The 27,985-nt window shown below is 33.8% G+C and overlaps 1 protein-coding gene across 2 annotated transcripts in view; it reads right to left on the bottom strand.

Moving 5' to 3' along the window:
* Nucleotides 1-27,985, bottom strand: part of LOC145303555 (bifunctional arginine demethylase and lysyl-hydroxylase JMJD6-like) — a 115,351-nt gene that overhangs the window by 29,551 nt on the left and 57,815 nt on the right. The window contains exons 2-3 of one of the 2 annotated variants that reach the window (XM_080145061.1): nucleotides 10,315-10,526; nucleotides 7,359-7,511 (exon numbers count right to left, since the gene is read on the bottom strand). In XM_080145061.1, the coding sequence (XP_080001187.1) occupies nucleotides 7,359-7,511; nucleotides 10,315-10,526 (365 nt within the window). The remainder of the gene's footprint in view (nucleotides 1-7,358; nucleotides 7,512-10,314; nucleotides 10,527-27,985) is intronic. The other variant, XM_080145062.1, reaches the window with a different exon arrangement.

The raw sequence follows: 27,985 nt of genomic DNA, 5'->3' as shown, positions 1-27,985 counted from the left end.
TTCTTGGCATGCAAAAGATTCTGGAGGGTCTTCTTTTTTTAGCAGGAAGGAGTGGGTAATATGCGAGTGTCCAATGCAAATATGGGACAAAATCACTTCCTCTCTATGTGATCTAGTATCCGGTAATCGTTCTTCTATTGTGGGTTTGATCTAGAAAAGTTTGTTATTTGGACAGTTATTCCATTTTTCTTGCCATTTCTTCGTAATGAGATTATTTGTTGTTTGTAGTCAGAGTGTAGAATTTTATGTTGCTTTTATTGAGTTTTAATTGTTTTTGGCAGCTATGTCAGCTTCTTCATTGCCCTGAATTCCAAAATGACGGGGGATCCAGCAGAATTTGATATTTTTTTGTGAAAGTGTATTTTTTGTAATAGTTTGATGAGTAGTGGGTTATTTAAAATTTTATTCTTTAAGGATTCGAGTACGGATAGGGAGTCTGAAAAAATTATAAATTTTTTGTGGGTAAGGTCAGTGATGAGGTCTAGTGCCATATCTAAAGCTGTGACTTTGGCACTAAAAATTGAGGCATGGTCTGGTAGTCGCTTCTGTAAGGTAATGTTAATGGATACGACTCCGCATCCGGTTCTGTTGCTGTCTTTGGAGCCATCTGTGTATATGTGTTGATGGTTTGGATATTTTTTCTGAATGATAAGTTTTTCTTGATAGGTTAGTGGATGGGTTTGATATTTTTGGGAGGTTGTTGAATTCAAAGATAATTTCAGGTTGTTTTAGTAGCCAGGGTGGAAGGCTTAGTTGGTTGACATCATGGATGTTGGTGATTGTGATACCTGTATCTTCTTCTAGTGGTTTTGTATGGAGACCAAAAAGTTTTATAGTTTTTGGTAATTTGGATTGAAGGTACAGTTACAGGCTGGATTTGTTGGTTGTGATTTTTTCCTATCATAGAGTGAGTAATCTAGTGAGTTTGCAATGCAGTCGTAAGCAGGATTGTCTGGGAAAGAGAATTTTGATCAAGTATTGCAAGGCTAGTTTATTGTGTCGAATTGATAATGGGGGTTCGTTGGCTTCTACATAGAGACTATCGATGGGGAAAGTTCGAAAGGCTCCCAGCGCCAGCCTGAGGCCCTGATGTTGAACGGTGTCTGATATCTTTATGTAAGACTTTTTGGTGGCACCGTAAGTGAAGCTGCCATAATCTAGTTTTGATTGCACTAGTGATCTATAGAACTTTATTAGGGTTTGTCTGTCCACTCCCCAATCTGTGTGGGCAATGATCCGTATTAGTTGGAGAGTTTTATTGCATTTATTTTTAAGGTGTTTTATGTGAGGAAGGAATGCAAGTCTTTTGTTTAGTATTAGCCCTAAGAATTTATGTTCATCTACAACAGGAATCGGGGTATCATCTAGTTTTAGAAGAGGATCTGGGTGCAGTTTTCTTAGTTAACAAAATGCATTTTGTTTTGTTAATGGAGAATTTGAAGCCATTCTTATTATCCATTTTTTATTTTGTCAATGCATTGTTGAAGTTGACACAATTATATGGATATGTCTCGAGCTGTATGCAATTATAAAAAAAAAAAAAAAAAGGCATATAGAGAGCAATCCATGACTTGGTTTATGTATCCAACAATATTGTTAATTTTTAGGCTGAATAATGTTACCGACAAAATACTTCCCTGTGTGACTCTCGTTTCCTGTTCCTTGATGTCCGAGAGGCATGTTCCTACACGGACATTGAATAGTCTATTGTTGATGGAGTGTTCATGAAGATAGGTAGTCTTCCTTTCACTCCAGCTTCTTTGAGATCTTTCATGATGCTGTACCTCCATGTGGTATCGTACACCTTTTCAAGATCAAAAAATTAGCAGTCATATGCTTTTTTTTGTATAAATGAATTTCTGATGAAAGTTTCTAAACGAATTAAATGGTCTGTTATGCTCCGATGTTTTCGGAAGCCGCATTGAAAATTATTTTTTTTGTTTCCAGAAACCAAATTAATCTGGTGTTGACTATTCTCTCTATGATCTTACACATGTAGCTTGTTAGAGTTATGGGACAATAATTGGAGGGGTCAGATGCATTCTTTCCTGGTTTTGGTATAGGAATAACTGGCTTGTTTCCATATGGCTGGAAGATTGCCATTGAGCAGATATCATAAATAGAAAGTAAATACTTTAATGGTTTATCTGGTAGTTGTTTTAGAAATTCATACGTTATCTTATCAGGTCCCTCAGCTGTGTTGTTGGCTTTTTTTAATGAATCCTTTAGTTCATGGATGGTAAAAGGTTTGTTGTATTCTTCCTCATTATTGCTTTTAAAGTTCCGTTTGTTTTTTTCCGATTCCTGTTTAATGATCTGGAATTTTTTATTGTAATTTTTAGAAGATGAATTATTTGTAATAGTATCTGCAAGCAGGTTTGTCATATCCTCTTTTTTAGTTATTTTATTATTGTTTATACAGAGGTGGTTGAGAGGGGAACTGGTGTTTTTTCCTGATATTTTCTGAATCATATTTCATACAGTTTTGTCTCCGGTGTTATTATTGACTTTAGACACAAAATTTTTCCAGGATTCTCGTTTGGCTTCTTTTATTGTTCGGCGGTCTTTAGCTCTACATATTTTCAAGTTGTTTAAATTCTGAGTAGTTGGTTGATTGTTGAAATTTCTTCATGCAGCACGTCGTAGCTTGATAGCCTTTTTACAATCATTATTAAACCAGGGACGATTATACTTGGTTGATGATTTTGTCTTAGGAATGCATTCTTCTGCTATCGAGATAATGGTACCTGTAAAGTGAGTGATCGGGTCTTTCTCATGTTTTCCAGGTAGGAGTGTTTTTGCATAGTAATTTGAATTTATTCCAGTTAGCTTTTTTAAGGTTTCAGCAAGGAATTTTTTAGGTTATTTCAGGACCAAAGTGTTCTCGTGTTATTGGAAAGTGATCACTCCCACAGGTATCCACATGCACTGTCCAGTTGTAATCTATAAAGATACTAGGATCACTTATAGAGAGGTCAATTGCTGAGAATGAGTTTGTAGAGGAGTGAATAAAGGTAGTTTTTTGTTGTTATATATGCATAGGTTGTTGTTGATAATATTTTTCTATAGTGATTCCTTTTCTGTCTGTGTTTGAGCATCCCCAACTAACATTATGACTATTAAAGTTGCCTAATAATAAGAAGGGGCGAGCAAGTTAGTTGATGAATTTTTCTATTTCAGTTTCATCTTTGGGGGTCGTTTGGAGACAGGTAGATGGAGCAAATTGTGACCATTCTATGTAGGGTGGTTGTGATAGCAATTGCCTGTAAGTTAGTTTGTACATTTATTTGGCTTTGTGCTGTGTTTTTGTTAATGAGAATGGATGTTCCTCCAGAAGCTCTATTTGGGTTATTTGTTGTGTAGTTATATTCAGTAAAACTTTGGAGATTGATATTTTCAGATGGTTTTAAAAAGGTTTCTTGTAGACATATTATTGTGGGGCATAGATTGGATATTAGAAGTAATTCATTCCAGTTGGCTTTTATACCTCTGCAATTCCATTGGATTATTTTGTTGGCCATAGTTTAGATTTTATGTATTTGATTTCCTTTTGTCTTTGGAATAGGGGCGTTTTCTTTTTTATGGGGGTTTAAAAGTTTTGTCTTCTATTTCCATTGTTTCCAAGGAGGTTTTAAATTTATTTTGGTCTGTAGTTCTTGTATTTAAGTCATTGGACCGTTTCATGTGCGTTTGTGTATTTATGAGCTTTTTATCGTTGGTGGATTCGGTTTCTGTTTTCATGGCTTCTGGTTCTTTGCGTTCAATTGGTTTGTTAGCTTTTATGCTTGATTTATCTCTGGTTTTAGAGGTTGAGCGAGATCGTGGTTTGGTTTTTGTGGGGCTGGTTTTCTTTGAGGAATTTTCCCCCATTTATTGTTCTTGTCTGTTCGGATGTTTTTGAAGAGTCTTTTTGCTTGTTGTTATCTGTTTTTATATTAGAACTCTTGTGGGAGGATTGTTGGTATTCTGCTCCTCAGAGTTCTCGATCTCCAATGTCTTAAAGCTATTGGAAAGGGGAATTTGTGGGTTTATTTGTAGTTTTTGTTTTGTTAAATCTGATTCTGGTTTTTGGATTTGTTTCTAGTCTATTGGGTGTGGTGTTTGGATTTTTGGTTCTAGTGAGGTTTTATTCATATTTGTTTTTTTTTCATTTCTTCAATTGTATTAATATTTTGATTTGGTTGGTGTTGGATTTTAATGTCAAGGGTTGTTGTGCAACAATTGTTGTGTTTATTGATGTTGGGAGTATTCTTTTTTGTTATTTCTGAATAGTTAGCTGTTACTGCCCTTTTCCTTGCTTCTGGGTAGGTGATGTTTAACGTGTGTTTAATTTTAACAATTTCCTTTTTTTCCCCCAGATTTCAGTCTTTGGAGTAAGCACTGTGATTTTCTTTACAGTTAGCACATAAGTTTTTTGATAGTTGATATGATTGTCATTTTCTCCACACCTTCCATGTGCATCGATCCTGATGATGACCAAATTTTGAACAGTTAAAGCAATGCATAGGGTTGGGGATGTAGGTTTCGACTTTTAGTTTCTTGTAGAATTTTTTGTTGGTTAAAGATTAGTATATAGGAAGCTCATTCGCTCTAGCTACTACAGGGTTACAGGTATGATATACTTGTACATAATGTAGGTTTCGAGCACTTGTGCATCTTAATTTCTTCCATCCAAATAAAATATGGGAAAGATTAGAGGAAAACATCCATGTCTAGTCCTTGTTCACTATATACAATTGACCCTCAGCCACCGCTTTCACCACTTATTTGGGGATCAGTATTGATGGGGGAGTGCCGTCTAGTATTTAGATTTGGTGTAGATTATGTGTATAAGTGGTGAGCTAAACGTGACCAGTTGATTGATCAGATCTCTCCCTTCTGACCGCCCGTCTGGCCCAGTACGAGGCCAAAGTGGAGTGTTGCAACTGATACCTTTATTTCCCTAGGTATCAGTTGCTCAACCACCAGGATCCTTTTCGTAGACATTACGGGATGCTATCTATGGCCAACAGATGGCCCATTGAGGGACTTTTACTCTCCGCAGGGGGGGGGGTCTGCATATTCTAAAGCCCCACCGACAGAGCCCCAGCATCATTTAAGGAAACATTTTAGTTATCATTGGTTTATTATTATAAGTAAAATTTGGATTTGAAAAAAAAAATAAATAAAATAAAAATAAAAAAATGGGAAGGGTTCCTTTTAATTCAAAAAAGTATGGATGTGCTCACAAGAGGCAGACAAATATTTGATATTCGAAATAGATTATTGCTGAGATAAGAACGATTTCGACAGTATGGCAGTGTTGTTGCAAGATAAATTTTTAATTGTGCCTTGGTAAACATATCGTATTATTGTTTATAACTATTATTGTTTATAACTATTATTGTTTATAACTATTATTGTTTATAACTATTATTGTTTATAACTATTATTGTTTATAACTATTATTGTTTATAACTAAATCTAATTCAGTTTGAGAATATACAAACAAAAACAAGGTGCTTGAATTCTCTAACATTCTTTTAACAATAGTAATAAAATAAATATTGGTTGAAATCAACTCATACAGATAAAATTTAATTATAACATTTGTTCACTACAATGACTTCCAAATTTCAATCAAGTTAAATAATTATTTGGAGAAGGATTCAAATTAGATCTTTTCGGGTTATCAGAGGCACAAATATTCTTTTTACAATAATATACCATGTAAGAACAGCATCGAGTTTTGCAAAGGAAAAGGTTGTAGTATTATTGGTTGGAATGCTTTAAGTGATGAAGCCAGTAAGAAAGTGGGGATGGAAACAAAAAGGGGGAGGGGTATTGTTTTTTTGTTGGTTTTGCAGAACATGCCTTAGTTGTGCAAATAATTAAAAGGAAAAACAAAATTGTTAATGCAGATACATTTGTGTCAGGGAGTCATCTTCCGACAGCCTGATCTGGTTGCACCAGCCCTATTTAGGTATTGAGCACCTTTGTATGAACTTTGTTAAAACTTCATTGGTTATCTCTGGAAAATGTTAAGAATGTGTCTGTGTCTGTCTGTGTACATTTCCCTATGCAATAAATCTGTCAATTTTTAGTCTACAGACTCGAAATTTGATATACAGGGTACTGAGATTTAGGAAAATCGATGTGATCGGTTTTCGGCCAGAAATTTCGCTGTTAAGGGGTCAAAGTTCAACGATTTGACCTTTGAGAACTCTACCAAACTCCTCCAACAATTTTGGGTCTAAACACTTGAAAATTTAGATATAGGTTCCTTGGAAATGGATCTAACTTAATAACTCGATTTGATCCCAAAACAATAAATTTTAAGGGGTCATAATAGGGGTCAAAGTTAAAAAAAATTGACTGTTTTTTTTTTTTTTTTGCTCAGCATACACCTCCAAACACCCGGCACCCATACTAGTATATATATATATATATATATATATATATATATATATATATATATATATATATATATGCACGTTTTTAAGCAAAATTAATTAAAAAATATCAAAAGGTTACTTGGTTTAAAATATTTATGTAATGATTTTTTATATTACGTTCTTCAAGATTTATAAAACATGTATCCAGTTAAAAGAAAAAAAATTTTTCTTTTAAAAAAATAAAATCGAGAATAATCCAAAAGTAATATCCCCCATTTTCTTTATTCTACCCGAATAGATCAAAAAGGATTACAAATTGTACTGTTATGATGACTGAACTTATGAATTCATGGCCTGAAAGTTTCACCTCTGTTCCAGATATTGACAGTGTGAGACTAAGAAAGCAAACCTTGTCATGGGTGTGCGTCAGAAGCATAGATGCGTAATTGAATTCCCCAGGCAAAAAAAGAAAAAAAAAAAAAATTGAACTGATTAACATTCACCATTGTCTGCTGAACGTTTATGAAGCTGCTGTAGTGGATGTCAGCACAGGTAGGAGATATGGGTTTGTCAATTTCTGAGTGATGACAGAGATGCGAATGATAAAATGCGCTCTGGACTTTTACGGCCGAGGCATCAAAAGAGGCTGGCAAAAGTGCATTGAGAATGGGAGTGACTATGTAGAAAAATAAATTCTGAAGCACGAAACATCACTTGTTTTAATGGTACCACTCTCGTCTTTGTAGCTCTTCAACATTTTAGTTTGAGTTAAAAAAAATAGGAGGCATTACTTTTGGAATGACCCGCTATGCAAAATGAATTGAGAGAGAGAGAGAGAGAGAGAGAGATGTGTATAGGGAGAAGGAGTGGGAGGAGGGTAGATATTAGCAGGAACAAAGATTATACCCTCTCCCCATCAAAATAAATGCAGAGAGAGGAGAGAAAGAGATCACACACAGATACTAGCAGTAGATCAGACTATACCTCACCAAAACTGCTGTCAAAGATGTACAAGGGGCTGTCATCTTCATTATGTCTCATGTATTCTAAAAAATATTTCATTTTTAATTTAACCGAATAACCTTCGTCATCTTCCCCACACTTGAATTTTTGATTCCGATACTTCTTGGACAATCTCTGAAAAACAAACAAAAAAAGTGTTTTTTTGTTTTTTGTTTTTTCAATCTATCCATACTTTTAAACTTCATCTGAAAATGAAAATAATAATTCAAAAATTTCAATCTTAAAAATAAGTTAAAATTCCTAGGTTTAGCTGATGAAAAATAATGGGATTTCTAAATCAGGAATACCTTTTATTTTTAATATTTCTCAGTAATTTGACAAAAAAAAATCAAACAAAAAAAAAACTAAATCTATCAAACAATTCTGTATTACATTTGTTAAAAAATTCATTTGGAACAATTAGGCTACTTTGGAATTAAAATATATTAATGTAAGCATTTTACCATTTCTGAATTTATTCACATCATTTATTAATAAAAGAATTACAAGAAAATTTTGAGAGTTTGTCTGGTTGTAATACGATGGACGTCCAACAGAGTGTTAGAAAGTGATTCATGAAAAAGAAAAATTTGTTGCAAGTAAGCAATCTAGGATAATGGTTAGAAACGATTCACCAAAGCAATAAATGGAACAAGCAAATCAGTTGGTAATGGCCGAAAGGGAGAGTCATTTGCCACTTATCGGTCACTCTTTAACAAAAACCTGGTCATAAGATTTCTGAATTTTTTAGTTATATTTAGAAGATAGAGCGAATTTATGAAGAGTTTATGACAGTTTGCAGCTCAGACATCGCCAGAGAGAGATCAAACAGATTGGAGTCAGGTAGAGCTTTAGCAAATGAGATCAATTGACAACAAAGATGCTTCAACAGACGAGTTTTTGGGGGTTCCTATATTATGCACACATCCAGATCACAACTGATTTATACACACTGTACAATCTGTTTTCTCTTGTGAATTGGCGTTGATTTATTTTTTTGATACTTGTAAATCAATGCTTATGTCCTCAGTAATCACCAATGTGAGAGACAACGACACGACCAGAATAAATAGATGAAAACGATTAGAAAACCACGGCAAACAGCATTAGAGTCAGTGACGACATGGTTCTTGCATTTATTTGCTTCCCCCACTGAGCAAATTAGGCACAAGGCCGTTTTTTAATGTGGAGAGACGGAGGGGGAGGGGGGAACCAGCTCCCCCGAAGGAAGGAAGGGGGGAGCTGGTAGTATTTTTCTGGTATATAGGGTTGCCCCTACATGGACCAGAAACTGATTGCCACAAGGGAAATGGTCTTTGCTTGCAGCATCTACTGAATAGATACTACACTTTGATCTTTGGATCTTTGTTGCCCAGGCCCCCGCAGGACGACATGATTCTACACAATGGAATATTTAGAATTTGCATCTTCATATCGATTTTATGAAATTTTTTTTTTAAATTTCACATGAAATTTAAGATTAAAAAATTGGATGCTTGTGTATTACAATTAGATATTAAAAGAATGCATTTTAAGCAAACGATGCCATGTCAATTACATTTCGGAATTTTTGAGATGAGGATTGATTGTATTATTTGAACTATGTTTCTCATCTTTAGTGTTATTTTCGCTACGTTTCAATCAATGTAACCTCTTATCTTCTTGAGGTGTTTCTTGTTGAACTCAAGAATCTGTACAGAATTTTTAAGGGAACCCTTTATTTAATCCACGAGGGTAGCATGCTCTCGTTCTGTCAGCCATGACCGCAAGGAACTGTAATGTAGTGAATGAAGTATTTGATAAAATTCAGTTGTGAAGTTATACTCTTTTGCAGGTTGAAGATTTAATCCTCAGCGCAAACAAAATTCAAAACACCATTGCAAATTAAGACTTCTACACGAACACAACTGACAGAACGAGAGTATGCTGCTCCTGTGGATTAAATAAACGTTTCAGTTTAAAATTCCATATAGATTTCCAAGTTGAACAAGGTCAGAAATTATTTCAATCAAAATGTGAAAATAACACTCTAGATAAGAACAGTAATCCAAAGAATCCAATTAAATAATCCCCTCCCCCCAAAATGACAGTAGAAAATTACAAGAAATAAAATTTATCAAATAATGCAGTTTAGCATATTCCGTATGACAAACAGATTTATCTACCTTGTTTTCACGGTTCCAAATTAGAAAATGGCAGATGAACAAAAGCAACATATTTTTGTAAAAGCTACTTCTAGCAAATCATTGACTCTTAAAATTTTTATTAATTTTGACATATGTAACTATGCAATAGTGATTTTACTTTAACAACATTGCTTTTTTTTAGATATATAATTATAAATACACAAGAACTGAAGAGTTTATATTATTCGGACTGATATTCTAATGTTGGTTATTACTAGGGCTATGACGAAAATGTTCTTTTCATTGTTTTGACTCTCCAGTATATATCTGACACAGTTAATCACATCTCTATCTAAAAACATAAGATATTAACTGATGTATTTTTTTTTTTTTTACTATATATAATCGAGAGTCAAAATAATGAAAAGAATATTCTTTTGTCATAGCCCTAGTTATTACACACAAGATGAGAGCAGTAGTAGGTATCCCTGAAACTAAATTCATTTCATTATATTAATAAACTTTTAATGTGGTCACATAGATCTTTGTAAAGCAATGTCAAATTTATTTTGGTAGTGCAATTAGCTACAAAATTATGACTTCAAATTTTTTTTTTTTTTATATAAATTTTAAAATGTATTGTCATATGCTATTGGTCCAGAAGTCAATTTTCATAGTGTATAACTAAGAACGTAGGATTCAAATAATTAAAAAAAAAAAAAAAATGTACAGGGTGAAACGATAAATTTGTAGCCCTAAAGGAAAATTCAAAAACAAATTAACGAGGAGTTAAATTAAAACAGTTGTCTTACCTCGATCGTCCATTTTTCTCTGGCTTTCCAATTCCTTTGGACGTTTGTTAGTACAACAGGTTTAAATGTGGATTCATAGTACTTGACAAATTCCGCAGTAGACAGCTTGGATGCATCGACCCGTTCTACGTTATCTTTGACGCTAGAGTAGCTCACATCAAACCTTTTGGAGTAACTGTATTTATTCCAACCATGTTTCTCATTACTCAGTTCTGAAAAAAAAAAAAAAAAAAAAATTAGATTCGCTTTATCTATTTTATGGTGTGTCAACACTTTTTAGGTTATTCAATGCTGAAAACAATACATATTGCAAATAAAACATGGAGTACAAGCAAAATAAAAAAGAAAATAAAATTGATAAGAAAAAATTCTTATTCTTTTGAAAGGTATTTCCAAAGCCCATTTATATATGAATTAGAGACTGTTAGATCTCTCAATATGAGTCTCTCCAAGTGATTGTCTTGTAATCTTTTTTTATTTTATTTATTTTTTACTCACGTTCACCCTTAACATGGCATATCGCCACTTGGACGTAACGGGTACTATTTGGGACCATGCCTAAGAAAGATTAACAAGATGTTTGTTTACATTACATTTAAACTTCTGCATAGTAGTACAGTTAGGGAAGCAGGTAGCAGGAGGAGAATTCCAAGGTCTATCTGTTCAAGGAAAAACTATTAGAATAGAAAGCTTTCTGGCATTTTGGGATCTCAACAGTGAAGGAGTGAGATTTTGTTGGTAAACGGGTTTGTCGGGGACATGTATGTTGAGGTGGCACAAGTGCAACAAGTTCGAAACATATTCCATAAAAATATATGTAAAACAGGCACAGAGATGCAACATTGTGGTGATGGGTCAGGGGTTGGAACTTAGTTAACAAAGTGGGATTTATTACATCTGAAACTCTTTTACACCCTATCCAAGAGAGAGGCTAATGGTAGATGCACCAGCCCAGATGGTAGGATACCCTATATCCAGTAGAAAAAAAAAAAATAAAAATAAAAAACGATTTATATGAAGCTAGGTGATGTTGGGCCTGGTCGGATGACCATAAGGAAATACCAGGCGTTGTATGTAGGACGATGTTGACACCTCCCTGCAAGAACTGAAAAATCAAATCTAATGTTATCTTTCCTGACGGTGATACACAGGCAATTAAGAGCTACTTGTGAATTTGGTATTCCCTTGAGATTTCCTCCTTTGAAAGAAGCAGATTCAATCCACATAGCTGCTGACTTATTTACAAGAAAATCCTGTTTAAGACATCAATGTTTAAACAAAAGAGAAGAAACCTTATTCTTGTAAGAGAAGCTAATTTAAAGAGACCCTTATCATAGCATTAAGGGTTGATTTTTTTTTCTTTTCAATTTTTAAATGTTATTTTATTAATTAGGATGAATAGAGTCATGTAAAAGCTCAAAACTGTTTCAATAATGCAATTATAGTGTTAAAAAAGCTTCAACCAGAACTTACTTCCATACTTACAAAACTGTTTAAGCGCTGCCTTAAGGAGAAGTGCTTTTTAACTCCCCGAAAGACGATATCAGTTTGCCCTGTATTTAAGAATTCAGGTGATAAGTCATCTCCCTCTCAGTATAGACCAATAAGTCTCCTGTGTGTTATGAGTAAGTTGCTGGAATCCATATTGAATAGAGAAATAGTCAACCACCTCAGCAGAAACAACCTTAGTGACACTAAATATGGTTTCCGCTCTGCAACATCTACCGCAGATGTGCTGACGGTTATATCTCACAGGATTAGTGAATCCTGTGACAAAGGCTTCCTTTCTAGGGCAATTGCTCTTGACATATCAAAAGCCTTCGACAAGGTATGGCATAAGGGTCTACTTCACAAGATTTCCAGCTACGGTATAACTGGAAATGTTTTCTCAATCATTAAATCATTTCTCTGATAGGCTCATAAGAGTAGTGGTCGATGGACAAAAATCAGAGGCCTGCAGTATTAATGCTGGAGTCCCTCAGGGATCAATCCTGGGCCCAACTCTCTTCCTGATCTGCATCAATGACCTCCCTAAACACATACTTAAATCATTCGTTGACATCTATGCTGATGACACGACCATCTATGGCAACACATCAAAGGCTGTAAATGACAAAGTTCTCTCTGATTCTCTCTCCTCTGATCTCGAGCGCGTGGTTCAGTGGGAGAAGACGTGGCTGGTTACATTTAATGCATCTAAAACCAAACTCCTATCTTTACATCATCAACGCTCTGATCCCCATCTGGCATCAATGGGGATGGATGGCTCTCGTCTGGGAGAGGCCCCGTGTTTTGACAAGCTTTTGGGTTTGACGTTTACTCCTGATCTGAAATGGAACATGTACATCAAGTCTGTTGCCAAGGTCGCTGGAAAGATGGTGGGATCCTTCTACCGCTCCAGAAGATATCTCACTACTGATGCAATTCTCTATCTATATAAAAGCCAAGTACGTCCAAGGATGGAATACTGCTGCCATATCTGGGCAGGAGCTGCTAAAAACAGCCTATCCTGTCTTGACAGAGTACAAAATAGACTTCGTGGCTTAGTGGGGGATGCCCTTTTCTCTACGCTGCAACCTCTCTCCCACAGAAGAGACGTTGCGAGCCTATCCTTGTTTTATCGTTATTTCCATGGCAGGTGCTCGTCTGAACTCCAATCTCTGGTCCCCCCTCACCAATCTTTCACGAAAAACACCTGTCTAGCTGAATCCACTGTGAAAAATTTCCCCCACTCTTTATCTGTGCTTAAATCAAAACGTGGATTCCATGAACAAAGCTTCTTTCTTAGAACTGCAAGCCTGTGGAACTCTGTTTCGTCTGCCTGCTTCCCACCTAACTACAACTTGGATGTCTTCAAGTCCAACGTTAACAAAATCCTAATGAACTGCCCCCTTAAGTAAACACTTCAAATCTCCACACTAACGTACTGTACTTGCAATAACCCTTATCCCCGAGTGGCTTCCGGGCCTTGATAAGTGGTGACCACTGTGTAAAAAAAAAAAAAAAAATTACATAGATGAAAAGAGAATAGAATAAACATTCCAACGATGTTAATTTATTTTGCTTTTATGCGTTCAATGTTTTTATGCTCCAAGTTAAAAATGAAAAAAAAGAAAACTTTTTTCAATGTTTATATTTCATATGTTATGTTTGAATATACACGCACAGGGTCAATTTGATTGGATATGGCTAAAATTTTACTGGCTATATAAATATAGAAGTTCATTACTGGAATTTGGTTTATATTTTTATGACTACAGGAAGCAAAGGTTAGCATTAAGAGTTGATTTTTTTCTTTTTAGATAATTGTTATTTTATCAACTTGCATGGAAAGAGCTATGTAAAAGATGCTTAAAACCGTTTGAATTATGCAAATACCATCAGTAGTTCAAAAGTTATGAGAATTTTAAGTGCCAAAATTTAGGCTTTTCCGTGGACATTTTTTTTGGAAAAAGTGGGCTAAATTACAGACCTCAACATTTAAAGAAATTCGATAATTTCGCCACCATTTATTTATTTTCAAGCTATTCTCATGAAACTTGGCATTCTTATATAAAATTGTGTGCTCTTTCTGATTATGCAGTCAAATTTGATGTATCTCTTTACCATAAGCCATGAATTATAAATTCAGATGTACAAATTTCAATTTTTTTTAAAACTGGCACATGGTATCATGCAGTGGGTGTTTATTCATTAACAAAATTAAGTATTATAGTGGTATTTAAATATAGCTTTATTGAGAACAGGCATTTTCCTGCCTCCTCACCAAAGGAGAGCTTAATCTGGGTATAGCCATCGAATGCATAAAGAGCATTCATGGCCGGTATTTACTACTCCCTTCAAAGAAAAGAAAAAAATTGAGTAGATATGAATTAATCTCAGTAATAAATTGAAGAAAATTTTTCATGCAGATTTTAAATTTCTGTAAAATATTGAAATTCCCATAGTCGACAAGACTATGCATTTTGGGACCAGTTCAATTTTTGTAAATCCTCTCTATCTGGCCAAAAATATTTTCTGAGATGCCACCATAAATCGTACTCTACAGGAATCCTGATATGCAACAACTATATATTCACCAGTTGATGGTAATTTTCGTCATTTCTATTTTGTTATTTTGCTGAAAATTCAGCTATGTAAACAAAGAAATAAAGCGGTAAATTTTTATCTTGTTTCCACCTTAACATTTTTCTTTAAAACTAGCATGGGTGCCCGGCGTTGCCCGGGTGTTTGGAGGTGTGTGTTGAGCAAAAAAAAAAAAAAAAAAAAAAGTGGTAGTAGGAAGTCAGGCTCGAACCCTTACCGTGAAGGAGGAAAAGAACGGGAAAAATATGTGACGTCTTTGCTGTTACAACAACCGGCAAACCGGAAGTGACATAGGTTTAAATTAAGGCTAGACAATCGAAAAAAGGGGATGACTTTCAAAAATATCGTCGGAAAAAAAAAAAAAAAAAAAAAAAAAAATTCTCCTTTCATCAATGTAATTCTTTTAAAAATTGAACAACAAATAAAAAATATGATTCCTTGAAGCAAATTACGTATGTAATATTGCCGATGTCCACGAAAATACACCATACGCTTGTAATACTACAAAGTTACGACCGAGCAAAGTTGGCAAAGAATATTTCAAAATTGATAAGACAAAATTGATAAGATAAATCGGCATATATCATCCATTTTCATACAGAAAATAGTTTCAGAATTATTTTTATATATAATATGTAAATATTGGATAATTATTAGTTGTGCGGAAATTTCTTTAAAATGTTATCTTTTATAGAAATTCAAATCCGCTTAACGCTACGAACTTAATGCGCCAAGCTACCTACAGTCAACGTATTAACAAGTTTTGTTTGTTAAAAATAGAAAACTTGTTCTGCTTTCGTTTTACGAGATTTTTTTTATTCTGAGTTTGTCAATTTAAAAAAATTATTTTCCAGTTTTTCAAATTTTATTTCTAAACAATACCGAGCCAAAACTATTTTGTTTTTTTGTTTTTTTTAACGTTTTTAGTACATGCGTTTCTGTTATGATACAGTATAACTTCTTACTTGTACTTAAGGTAGAATTGTTTTTTAGAGGTCACCCTCCCCCTTAAAAATTTTATATATATATAACAAATAAAAGGTACTTGTGCACTCATGCTACCATGCTGAAATAATAACGTTATTTAGAAACCCATTCTTAACATGGGAAGGGTGTTTTGGTAACTATCCTGTACTTTCACCTAACAATTAAATAAAAAGATATCAAACTTGAATTTAACTTGAAAATATTATTTGAAAAAATAGCATGGTAACATAAGTGCATAAGCACCCATGTAAATATTACCAGAGGCAAGATAAGTAACTCTTCTACCCAGTTGGATAAGTTTTTAGTGTATTTAGTTAATGCCTGTGGAACTCTGTTCCGTCTGCCTGCTTCCGTCCGGACTACAACTTGGATGTCTTCAAGTCCAATGTTAACAAATTCCTAATGAACCGCCCCCTTAATTAAACACTTCATCAAATCTCCACACTAACGTAATGTACTTGCAATAACCCTTATCCCTGAGTGGCTTCCGGGCCTTGATAAGTGGCGATCACTGTATAAAAAAAAAAAAAAAAAAAAAGTAAAATGTTTGTTTATTTCGAAAAGTAAATAGTATCGAACGTTACACAAGCACAAGAAAAATAGTCACATGGTATCTCATATCTTTGAAATCTCGACAATGACTTAAAAATATACAAAATACTGTTAGAAACTCAACCAATAAGTGTCCTCGTGACGGGTTTTTACTTTGCATAATTTTTTTTTTATTTTTAACTCATTGTTGAGACTATTTTTTAGAATCTGTAAAATAAACAGTTCCCTTTTTTTGTTTTTAACTGAGGACATCTAAATAGTAATAACAATAATAACCATTTCTTCACTTTTTTATACCGAAAAACTTTACGATATGAAAAAAAGATATAGATAATGTCTTTTTTCGTTTAAATCTTATATGTTTTATTTATAAAATAAAATATGTAATTGTACTTTTAATGAATTTCATTTTTTTTATTTTTAACATTTAGATAAATTTTCACAAATATCTCGGTGCGATAAAATAACAGAAGAGAAATCACAAAAATAAAAGGGGGGGGGTTTAAATTTTTAGATATCACGGAAATAAATGCATAAAAAAACATGTGTCAAGGGATAGGGTTTTAAAATAATGTCGGCCTTTGACATGTGTCCGTTCTCGCTGTTTTTAAAATCAATTTTAATAAAATATTTGGTTTCCAAATGTAAAAACTAGGCAGTTCGATAAAGAATTACATTGTGATGCATGTTGTAAATTTTTATCTTGTTTCCACCTTAACATTTTTCTTTAAAATGACTACCTTTTAAGGCTTTCAGGTATGCTGAAAACGAATATCACATTTAAATTTCCCGCAAGTAAATAGCTTGCCGAATATTAAGCAATGTCGTTTAAGGTATTGCAAGAGCCATCTTGTTACTCAGAGTTGTGCTTGCGCGTACCAAGATGGTCACCAGCGATAACATGACATTGCTTAATATCCGCAATACTACTTATTTGCAGAAAAATTAAATGCGATATTCGTTTTCAGCATACCCTAAAACCTACAAAAGTAGTCATTTTAAAGAAAAAGGTTAAAAAGCTAAAAATTTACTGCTTTATTTCTTTGTTTACATAATTGAATTTTCAGTAAAATAACAGAATAGAAATGACGAACATTACCATCAACTGGTGAATATATAGTTGTTTATCAGGATTCCTGGTATCCTGGTACTGTGAAAGCTACATTCGAGGATTCATGTAAAGTATGATTTATGGCTGCATCTCAGAAAATAGGGGTATATTTTGAGCCAGATAGAGAGAATTTACAAAATTGAAAATTGGACTGGTCCCAAAATGCATAAGTTCTGGTCGACTATGGGAATTTCAATATTTTACAAAAATTCAAAATCTGTATGAAAAATTTTCTTCAATTTATTACTAAGATTAATTCATATCTACTCAATTTTTTTCTTTTCTTTGAAGGGAGTAGTAAATACCGGCCATGAATGCTCTTTAGGCATTCGATGGCTACATCCAGATTAAGCTCTCCTTTGGTGAGGAGGCAGGAAAATGCCTGTTCTCGATAAAGCTATATTTAAATACCACTATAATACTTAGTTTTGTTCATAAATAGACACCCACTGTATGATACCATGTGCCAGTTTAAAAAAATTGAAATTTGTACATCTTAATTTATAATTCATGGCTTATGGTAAAGAGATACATCAAATTTGACTGCATAATCAGAAAGAGCACACAATTTTATGTAAGAGTACCAAGTTTCATGAGAATAGCTTGAAATTAAATAAATGGTGGCGAAATTACCGAATTTCTTTAAATGTTGAGGTTAGTAATTTAGCCTACTCTTTCCAAAAAAAAAAAAAAAAAGTCCACGGAAAAGCCTAAATTTTGGCACTTAAAATTCTCATAACTTTTGAACTACTGATGGTATTTGCATAATTCAAACGGTTTTAAGCATCTTTTATATAGCTTTTTTCATGCATGTTGATAAAATAACAATTCTCTAAAAAAAACTTATAATACTAATTTCCGGCCACGGTTATAATCTTTTTTGGAGGAGTGGGGAAGAGCCTCCCAGGCTTTACCTTTTTTTAGGTGGGGGTAGTTTGTCATATGATCTTATATGTTCGTTCACTATGATATCTTCCTTTCAAGTTAGAAATGTGACTAGAGGAAGCATATATATATATCATTTCCAAACCAGACGTATTTCATTCTCATTCATATTTTTTTATGAAATATGTCTGACATGAGTTCCGCTGAATAGTGGAAGCTTACCAAACAACTCGGAAAATAGTTGTACCCCCCCCCTCCCCCCGGAATAGAGAAGGATTTGGTAAGAAAAAAATGTTGATAAAAGGAAACTGAAATATTTAAAGGTTTCCAGAAACATAACAAAAGCACTTGTTGCAATGTTTATAGGCACCAGCCATTCCAAATAAAAGCTATTGAATTAATCCACTCGTGTGGAATCTATTTTATGCCACCATATATAAACAAACAAATAAAAAGATGGCTGTTTGAGAACCTTTCAACATGATTTCAGGAGTGTTTTGGGGAGAAGGGGAAGTTCTGATTATCATCTTTAAAGTGAATTTTATTTTGTTTTTTTGACTTTACATTCTCATTTTGATTGTTTTGGAACACTTATTTAATATTTGAACATGTCTAAAGAACAGCCAAATAGACCAAGCAATATTTTTTGTTTGCTATTTACAAAATATGGATAAGGTCTAAAAAGGAAAAAAAATGTTGGCACTTGAACTAAAAAAATACAAGTGTGGATTGATTCTTTCCTTTAGATGCAACTAACAGTGTGGGTATATAAACCACACAAACTTAACTCCAACAGATCGTTGACAATTAAGCAATTGATTAAAAGAAAATTATCCTAGTGAGAAAAATGAATGATTGGAACCGTGGAGTCAGCAGCTCAAATTTTAAAAGCTTTGACTCCAACCTAAGAAATCTTCTACAAGCAATAATCTATATCCATGCAAGTGAGAATGTGTCTGGACAATTCTCAACATATCTACTCAACGAATTTTTGGTGTACAGATTTGAAATTTGATATATAAGGTATTCAGACATGTGGAAAATTTAAATCTGTTTTCATCCGGAAAAAATGGCTACTAAGGGGGGGGGGGTCAAAAATGAAAAATTGGTACTCGAGTCATTGGATTTTTATCTGCTTGTCAACTGTTTCACGAATGCGCATATGTGAATCGTTCACATGGTAGCTTCCTTATGTTAAGAATAAGTAGGTTTGAAAACACTTTAAAAGATAGTCTAATGGTTATCGTAGTTGAATCACTGTCTTTAGGTTTGGGTTTCAATCTCAGATCAAGATTTTTTTTTACTTACAAGAAGTTAACTGTTTATAAAAAACAATACTGGCATGCACAGGTCTCAGTTGCTTTCACTCCAAAACATTTTTTTTTTTTTTTTTAAATGTTTTGTTATTTTAAAGGAATTTCATGTTATGTTTAATACCAGGCAATGCCGGGTACATCCACTAATCTATTATATATCTATATTAATAAAATTATGAAAAAAATCAATCGGTTATATATCTATGTAAATAAAATTATGAGAAAAATTCTTCTGTGTATGTTTTTCTTGTGGCAATGTAACTTTGATAATTGCATTTTTTTTTTTTTTTTTTTAATCGAAAAATATCTTTCGAATGCCTTAAACTTGCTTTAGTGGATGATGGAAACAAAGATCAACTGTCATATTTTCTCATCTTCATTGGCTTCCATATTTTATAAGAATCCATTTTGACCATTGAACATGTTCTTTTCTTATGAAAAGAGTTTCTTGGAAGTTTATAAATATTCAAACTCAAAAAAAATGTTACAATGGTCTTCTTTGGGGAGAGGGGCTACATACATTTGTACGTATTTTCGCCAATATACTTTGTTAATTATTTTCAGCAAAAAAGATATTTGATTAGCAGAAACAGAGAAGCAAGATTAAAGATGCGGATAAGTTACTGATAGATGAAAATACAAACAATAGAAAAGCGGAGGAAAACACAAATAGGAAGAAATTTTAAACAGTAAACTACAAAGTTTTTTTTCTTTTAAATTGTAGCACTAATTTTATATAGCTGCAGTATAAATAACGTGATATTGTTTTTGCTATTTTGTACTTCTTTTCTTAAATAGGATTTTTAAAATTTAATTTTATACTACCACGTTTTTATTTATATTTATATATATAAAACTCTTCAGCCTTACATTCACGGGCAACATGAACTAGAACAAATACATAGAGGTCATTGCAAAGGCTGCTGCAAAGAAGGTGGGTTCCCTCTATCGAGCTAGAAGGCTACTCACACCCGAGAGTATCCTGTACCATTACAAGGCCACCATTCGCCCATGCATGGAGTATTGTTGCCACATCTAGGCTGGTGCATCTACCACTAGTCTCTCTCTCTCTCTCTCTCTTAGATAAAGTCCAAAAGAGTTTTTAATCTAATAGGTCCCACTGTCAACTAACTGTTAAATAAAAATGTGGTAGTATAAAATTAAATTTTAAAAATCCTATTCAAGAAAAGAAGTACAGCCCCTGTCCGATCACTGCAATGTTGCATCTTGCCTGTTTTACAGATATTTTAGTGGAAGGTGCTGATGAACTCGTTGCACTTGTGTCCCTTCGACATACATATTTCTGACAAACCCGCTTAAAATCTCACCCCTTCACTGTTGAGGTCTAAATGTTAGATTTTCTACTCTAATATTTTTTCCCCTTAAATACCTAGACTTTGGAATTCCCTTCCTGCTTCCCTGGTTGTACTGATATGCAGAAATTTAAATGTAACGCAAACCAACATCTTGTTAACCTTTCCTAGGCATAGTCCCAAATAGTAGCCCCCACCCCTTACATCCAAATGGCGATATATCTTGTTAAGGTTGAACGAGAGTTAAAAAAAAAAAAAAGAAAACATCCAGGCAGCTTTGCTTGCTTAAATCTTGCAATGATTAAAGCAAGAGCGCTAAACGTTCTGCTTTCAATAATTCCATCAGATGGAACCCAAAACATTTCTTTATAACTTTTAAAATCATTACGGTATATTGGATAATAACCAATAGATAATTGGCTCTATATGAAATCTCCATGAATTAAAATGTAATATTTATGTGTACTTTACAACTGGGTAAAGCCGCATTGCTGGTTAGTATTTGATTAATAGTAAACAAAACTAAAAAATAAATATGCAATTATCATGGTTACATCACAACACGAAATATACAAATGAAGTGGTCTCCTGTTATCAATATGACGACAACTTGCCTATAAAGAATCTAATGCAATGATTAATTTTGTATTTTACCAAATTGTTAGTATGGTACTTATAGTTGAGAGAACGTTTGAAAGTTTTATACCAACTATCCAAATTTAGGATGATGAAACTACTTTCAACACATCAAGTGAATATTTTTTACCCGGAGTTTTGATCTTTGGATGAGGAGGTTATCGAGATAGTTCAGAAGTGTTTTTTTTTGTTGTTTTTTTTACCTTAGTGATACATTGGAATACATGAATGAACTAGTTTGTGCAAGAGTGCATAGAGTTTAAGGAACTTTTGCATCTATTAACGAGCACAACGTTATTATCATTGTTGATCAAGGGAAGAGTCTATCAGGCATATCTATGCTATATAAAAGTGAAACCTGGCCAATGAGAGTTGAGGATATGTGTTGCATGGAGAGAAATTACATGAGAATGATACAACGGATGTGCAATGCGAGTCTTAAAGACAGGCTTAGATCAGATGACCTCAGAATAATATTAAATCTAGACCGTATAGGAAGAAATGTACAGAACAGAAAACTTTGTTGGTATGGTCACATGGAAAAAAAAAATAGTTGAGTTTTTGTATTAGTAAATATAGGACAATTAAAATAGCAGAATCAGTTGACAGGGAAGACATGAGAGGAAATGATAAGGACGGACTTGCAAGAAAGAAGGATAAGTAGAGACCTGACGAGAGAGAGGTTTAGTTTGAAAATCAATTTGGAAATTTAATACTTCTACCTACTCAATTAATTTTATCTACTAAAGCACTTATAATAGGTATTTTGTGTTTGGAATTAAATAACAAACCAAACAAAAGTGGATGTGCTGTAGAAGAGGAAACCCAAACAATACAAGTAGGCATCACAAACCAGCCTAGAGTTTAGGATGCAAAAAAATAGTCAAAGGGAAATTTTTAATTATTTCGATAAAATTTACATGTAAACAAAATTTATAATTTTTCTTTTGTGCAATTAATAGCTCTCCCCGCCTCTTTGAATTAGATTACTATCTTTAGTAAAGGACTTTTTTTTATGTTGGGGTTTTGCAATTCGTATAATATATGACACATTCCAATATTAAAGAAAGGACAACTCTTTGATATGGTGGGCTAAATATTGGATTTAAGGTTGTCTTATATAAAACAATTCAAGTTGAAAACTTTAGCAAATGGAATTTTTGCAAGATTATCAAATTGTGTTTCCATCTATTTTTATAAATGTTCATTTTTCTTTTGTTCACTATTTAAAAAAAAAAAAAAAAAAAAAAAAAAAAAAAAAAAATCAAGCTTAATTCCTATGTTATGAATCATACTATGAAGATTCAATGTTGTTAGCTGTTGAAATGAATGTTATATGAACAAAGTTGTGCTTCAGTGTCATTTTTGTAGGTTTCAAGAAATTTTAATCTTTTGTTACCGAACTGAAAAAAAAAAAAAAATTAATGAAAATAAAAAGATAAAAAATATGTAATTATCAAAGTTACGTTGAAGTGAGAAAAGACAAGGTTTGATGATTTTATTAATATAGATAAAACCTCCAAAATGACATCAACTACAAGCAGGAAAATCGGCAAATTATACAGATTGCAAAAAAAAAAAAACAAATTTCAAATATTCTTAAATCTAGCAAAAAGGTTTAATCCAATTTAAACGCCCAGTAATTTTTAAGGGATATTAGTGTGTGCTTAAAAACGTATTGCTTTATTGTATTAAATCAAATATTTTAAAATAATTTTGCTTAAATGTAGCATGCTTTAAAAGTTTGGTTTTACAAAATATTTTTGGTAAAAAAAAAAAAAAAAAAAAAAAAAAAAATGGACACTCCAAGGTGCTACGGATAAACTTATCAGCTGACCTTTGACAACTAAATGTGATTTTTGGAACATGACATCTGTTCTGTGACATGTACAAAGATTTTTATGCACATATATATTTAAATAAGTGTAATTCTAAATATGCACCTAATTTTATGTTAATACTTAAAAGGTATAAAATACTTGAATTTCTTAGGGTTTTCTAAACCACCTTCGTAAAAAAAAAAAATAAAAAAAAATAAATAAATAAATAAATTGTTCTAGTAAATCATTTGTTTAATTTCACTGCTCGTTTTACTAAAAAATAATGGCTGAAAAAACGTTTTTCATTGAGTAGTGAGTTTTGGAAGATTGTCGGCGAAAAAAAGAAAAAACAAAACAGAACATAATCACCAAAAGATAAGCGTTTTATTATTTCTAGTCATCACTTGAGAAAAACAGTTGCATATAAAGCCCTACACTCATGAGTTAATTTCATAAAATATTTTAGTTGTATCAGCATTATTATTCAAAAGGTATATGCAATGAACATCTATGTTATGCAACTGCCATTAGGCATGAACTATTAACTTCACCCTCAAAATTGTCCCCCTCCCCAAAGAAAGCATAAGCAAAGCAGTTATGTTACAAAATGGACAGTAAACTTATTTTTTATTTATTTATTTTTTTTTTATTTATTTTGTCACATTTCACACAGCTTTATGTATTTTGATATACACAAGGGACGTGCAATAAGTAATGCCCCTGACCCACAGAAATGCATAACTCAGGGTGATTCCTATGTAGAGAAAGACTAATAACTGTGCTAAGTTTCTTTGCTCTACTGCTATGGGAAGTGGGTCAAGGGCATTTACATATAAAAATATAAAATAACCATGTCTGTATGTGTGCAGAACTGTCTCTACCAAACTGTCAATTTTTGTTTTACAGACTTAAAACTTGATAAATAGGGATCCAGACCTGTGGAACAAATTCCATTTTTTTTTTTTAGCTGGTAAAAATAGCCGCTAAGAGGTAAAAAGTGAAAAAACTGGAAATTAGCAGTAATAAGTCGACTTTATGTGTATCTTTTATGCATGTGCAAATATACATTTATGCGTTTAACTGTTAATTTTTAAAACTGATATCTGTCTGTGTGTCCTTAGGTAATATGATAGCAAATACTAACAGAAAGATAAATGTTTCAGTCGATTCTAGCTGAACGTATATACCGTTCCCTGGACAAAATAGGGGAGGGTAGAGTGGTAGCCCTTGATATATGTAAGACTTTTGACAGAGTATGGCATGATGGTCTTCTAAGGAAAATTAGATCATATAGTATCACTGGAAGAATACATAATGTAATTAAATCTTAAGTAAGAGAAAAATCCAAGTTGTCCTCGACGGTCGTACATCTAAACAATATATAAATGTGGGAGTACCTTAGGGGTCGATCCTTAGACCTTTATTATTCCTGATATTCATAAATGACCTCCCTGATAAAATTATTTTGGAGATGGGTATATTTGCTGATGACACCACTCTCTATAACAGGCATGAGGGGAAAACAAATGAACACATATCTAAGGAAATGGCAGAAACACTAGAGGATGACCTCCAATCTGTAGTGGAATGGGGACAAAAATGGTTGGTCACATTCAATGCTACCAAGACTAAGCTTGTTTCCTTCAATAATTACAAGAAACCTTCTCTACCACCAATAGTAATGGCCAAGAACATTACCTGAAAGTACTTCCTTTAAACTCCTCGGCCTAATGTTTACAGGGAACATGAACTGGAATAGATACATTGAGAGCATTGCCAAGGCTGCTGCAAAGAAGGTGGGCCCTCTCTACCGTGCTAGAAAACTACTTACGCCTTAAAATATTCTGTACCTCTATAAGGTCACTATTCGCCCATGTATAGAGTACGGTTATCACATTTGGGCTGGTGCATCTGCTGCTTGTCTCTCACTCCTGGAGAGGGTTCAAAGGAGAGTTGCCAACCTGATAGGTCCTGAACTGTCATTTAGGCTTCAGCCTCTGTCCCATCAACAAAATGTTGCATCCCTCTGCCTGTTCTACAAGTACTTTAATGGTGAATGCTCTGATGAACTACAAGCACTTGTACCTCCTCAACGTGACTACCCCTGACAACTAAATCCCACCCCTTTACAATAGAGATCCCTAAGGTGTAAGAATGCCTTTTACTCCAATAGTTTCTTCCCCAGAACTGCAAGACTTTGGAACTCCCTTACGGGATTCTGCTTTCTCAACTGTACTGACATGCAGAAGTTCTAGTGCAATGTGAACAGACATCTTGCTACTCATCTCCCTTCATAATGCCTCTGCAACTTATATCCCCAATAGTAGCTCCCTACTTCAAAGTGGCACTGTGCCATGTTTGGGGTGAAAAATTGCTTAAAAAAAAAAAAAAAAAGCTGATGGCACCAAAGTACTTTTTTTTTTTTTTTTTTTTTAACTTTTGAAAACACTACTATATCTTGAATACAGTATAAAATCAATAGAAACTTAGCTGTATAATAATACATACAAGATCTACATACATTAAAATACATTTAAGCATATCTACAACTGTAACGGCAGGCAGCATGTTAGTTCAATATAAAATTGACCCTTCCCTGCTAATAACTAATAATTAAATAACTTATCACCACTGGCACCTTCCTTTCTCAAATCAAGTCACTTAGCCTTCAGAAGGTGCAAATCAATATTGCAAAGAAAAAAAAAAAAACTATCTTAAGAATAATCTATACTTGAATAACCTTCAAAAGATGATAAAAAAAGAAACTGTCTTAAGATTAACAAGACAGAAATGTCACAAGTGGATTCAAGTGGCTCGATAATTATAAAAATGATGGATTCAGATCTGATATGAAATAAAAAGAGTGGAAGTCAATTTATTGCTGGCGTTTATATATTAGGTTGGTGAAAAAATAATGTTTTTTTTTATCATTCAACTTCAAGAGATAACTCCTTTCATAATAAACTTTATTAATCAAAATAAGAACCATTAGAATCAACACGTTTTTACCAATGAGAAACAAGTTTATTTATCACATTAGCATACAAATCCGGAGTTTTGGAAGCGATGGAGTCATTGAAGGCCAAATCGGCATCATCTAGGCTTTTGAAGTATTTTTTGCGCAGGAAGTTGTCAAGATGCTTGAAAAAGTGATAATTGGTTAGCGAGAGGTCTGGTGTATATGGTGTATGAGGCAGAGTCTCGTAGCCCAATTCATTCAGCTTCTGCAGGGTCAGTTGAGCAACATGCGGGCAAGCGTTGTCATGGAGGAGAATCGGTCCCTTCATATTGACCAATCTCGGGCACATACGGAGCTTCTAGTGCATTTCGTCAATTTGTTGGCAGTACTTCTCCGCGGTAATCGTTTCGCCCGGATTTACAAAGCTGTGATGGAGGAGACAAGCTGCAGACCACCAAACAGTCACCATAACCTTTTTTTTGGTGCAATTTCTGCTCTGGGAAGTGTTGTGGAGCTTCTCCGGCATCCAATCACTGTGCCAAACGTTGCCGGTTGTTGTAAAGAATCCACTTCTCATCACATGTCACAATCTGCTTGAGAAATGGGTCGTTTTTGTTGCAAAGAAGGAGCATAGAAGACACCTCAAAACAACGATTTTTTTTTTTATTATTGTTCAATTCATGCGGTACTCATTTATCCAACTTTTTGACTTCTATTTGCTTTAAATGGCGAATGACTGTTGAGTGGTCAACCTTCAGTTCAACAGCAACTTCTTGTGGTTTTGCGAGGATCAGCTTCAATTAAGGCTTTCAAATATTCGTTATCAACCGCAGTCGGCTGGCCGCGACCGTCTTCATCTTCAAAGCTCTTATCACCATTGCGAAATTTCTTGAACCACCGTTGTGCCAGAAGTTTGTTAGTGGTTCCTAGGTCAAATGCATTATTGATATAACGAGCTGTCTCAGCAGCTTTTCGGCCTAGTTTGAGCTGGAACAAGAAAATTGTACGGATTTGAATTTTGTCCATGTAGTCGAAAAGCCTGCAAGAAAAGAAAAAGAAAAGAAAAAAAATGAATCAAGAGATTGAGAACGGTAACGAATAACATGATTCAATAGAGTGAAAAACTCGTTTCAGAATGATATATAACATGGCGATATATATATCAATGAATTGATTCAGAAATTATATGTAAAAGTAACATGTGAGAAAATGATATTGTTTTTGCACCAACCTAGTACACATTTCTAACACACACGGGAGTGGAGTTGAACTACTATCAAAATGTAAAACAATTTTAAATTTGATAAAATTTTACGAAATCAATAATTTTGTCTTATTTGGCTGTAGTTTAAATTATATTTAGAGGGCAGGGTAGTTACTTTTAAAGGGGCACAGGCCAGGATCAGAGTGTAATATCTGTTCTGATGCTCCACTCAAGTTAATTTGTCCTTAGTCAATGCAAGGGAAACCCTTCTATACGAAGACAATCTTATTTTTACCTACTTCCAGAGTGCCCCTTTATGGGGAGCTGGTTTTCTTCCACATTAAAAACGACTGTTACATTTTGCTTTTATGGGGAAGCAAATAATTACCTACTAAAAAAAATAGGACCCGTATGGTCAGCCATTAAGCATGGGCCATATAGCTGAAATCAGGAAAAAGTAAGTTTATAAAGCCAGCAAGACAAAATCCTAAATTAGTTTCTTTTTCACCCTAAACAAGGCATCTGACACTCGGACATGAGGAGCAACTATTTGGAATTATGTTTAACAGGGAACTGTGGGGTGTTGAACAGAGAGATGTTTGTTCACATTACATTTAAACTTCTGCAGGTCAGTACAGTCAGAAAGCAGGAAACAAAGAGGGAGTTCCAAAATATAGCAGTTTGCGGGAATAAACTAGTAGTGTAGAAGGCTTTCTGGCATCTAGGGACCTCAACAATGAAGGGGTGAAATTCTGATGCCTGGCGGTTTAGTTGAGAGTATCAAAGGGGGAGTACAAGCGTA

This window comes from Euprymna scolopes, chromosome 19 (genome assembly GCF_053919585.1).
Source record: "Euprymna scolopes isolate OS-2025 chromosome 19, ASM5391958v1, whole genome shotgun sequence".
Lineage (NCBI taxonomy): Eukaryota > Metazoa > Mollusca > Cephalopoda > Sepiida > Sepiolidae > Euprymna > Euprymna scolopes.
The sequence above is the reverse complement of the archived record's forward strand: the minus strand, read 5'-3'. Positions and strand labels throughout refer to the sequence as shown.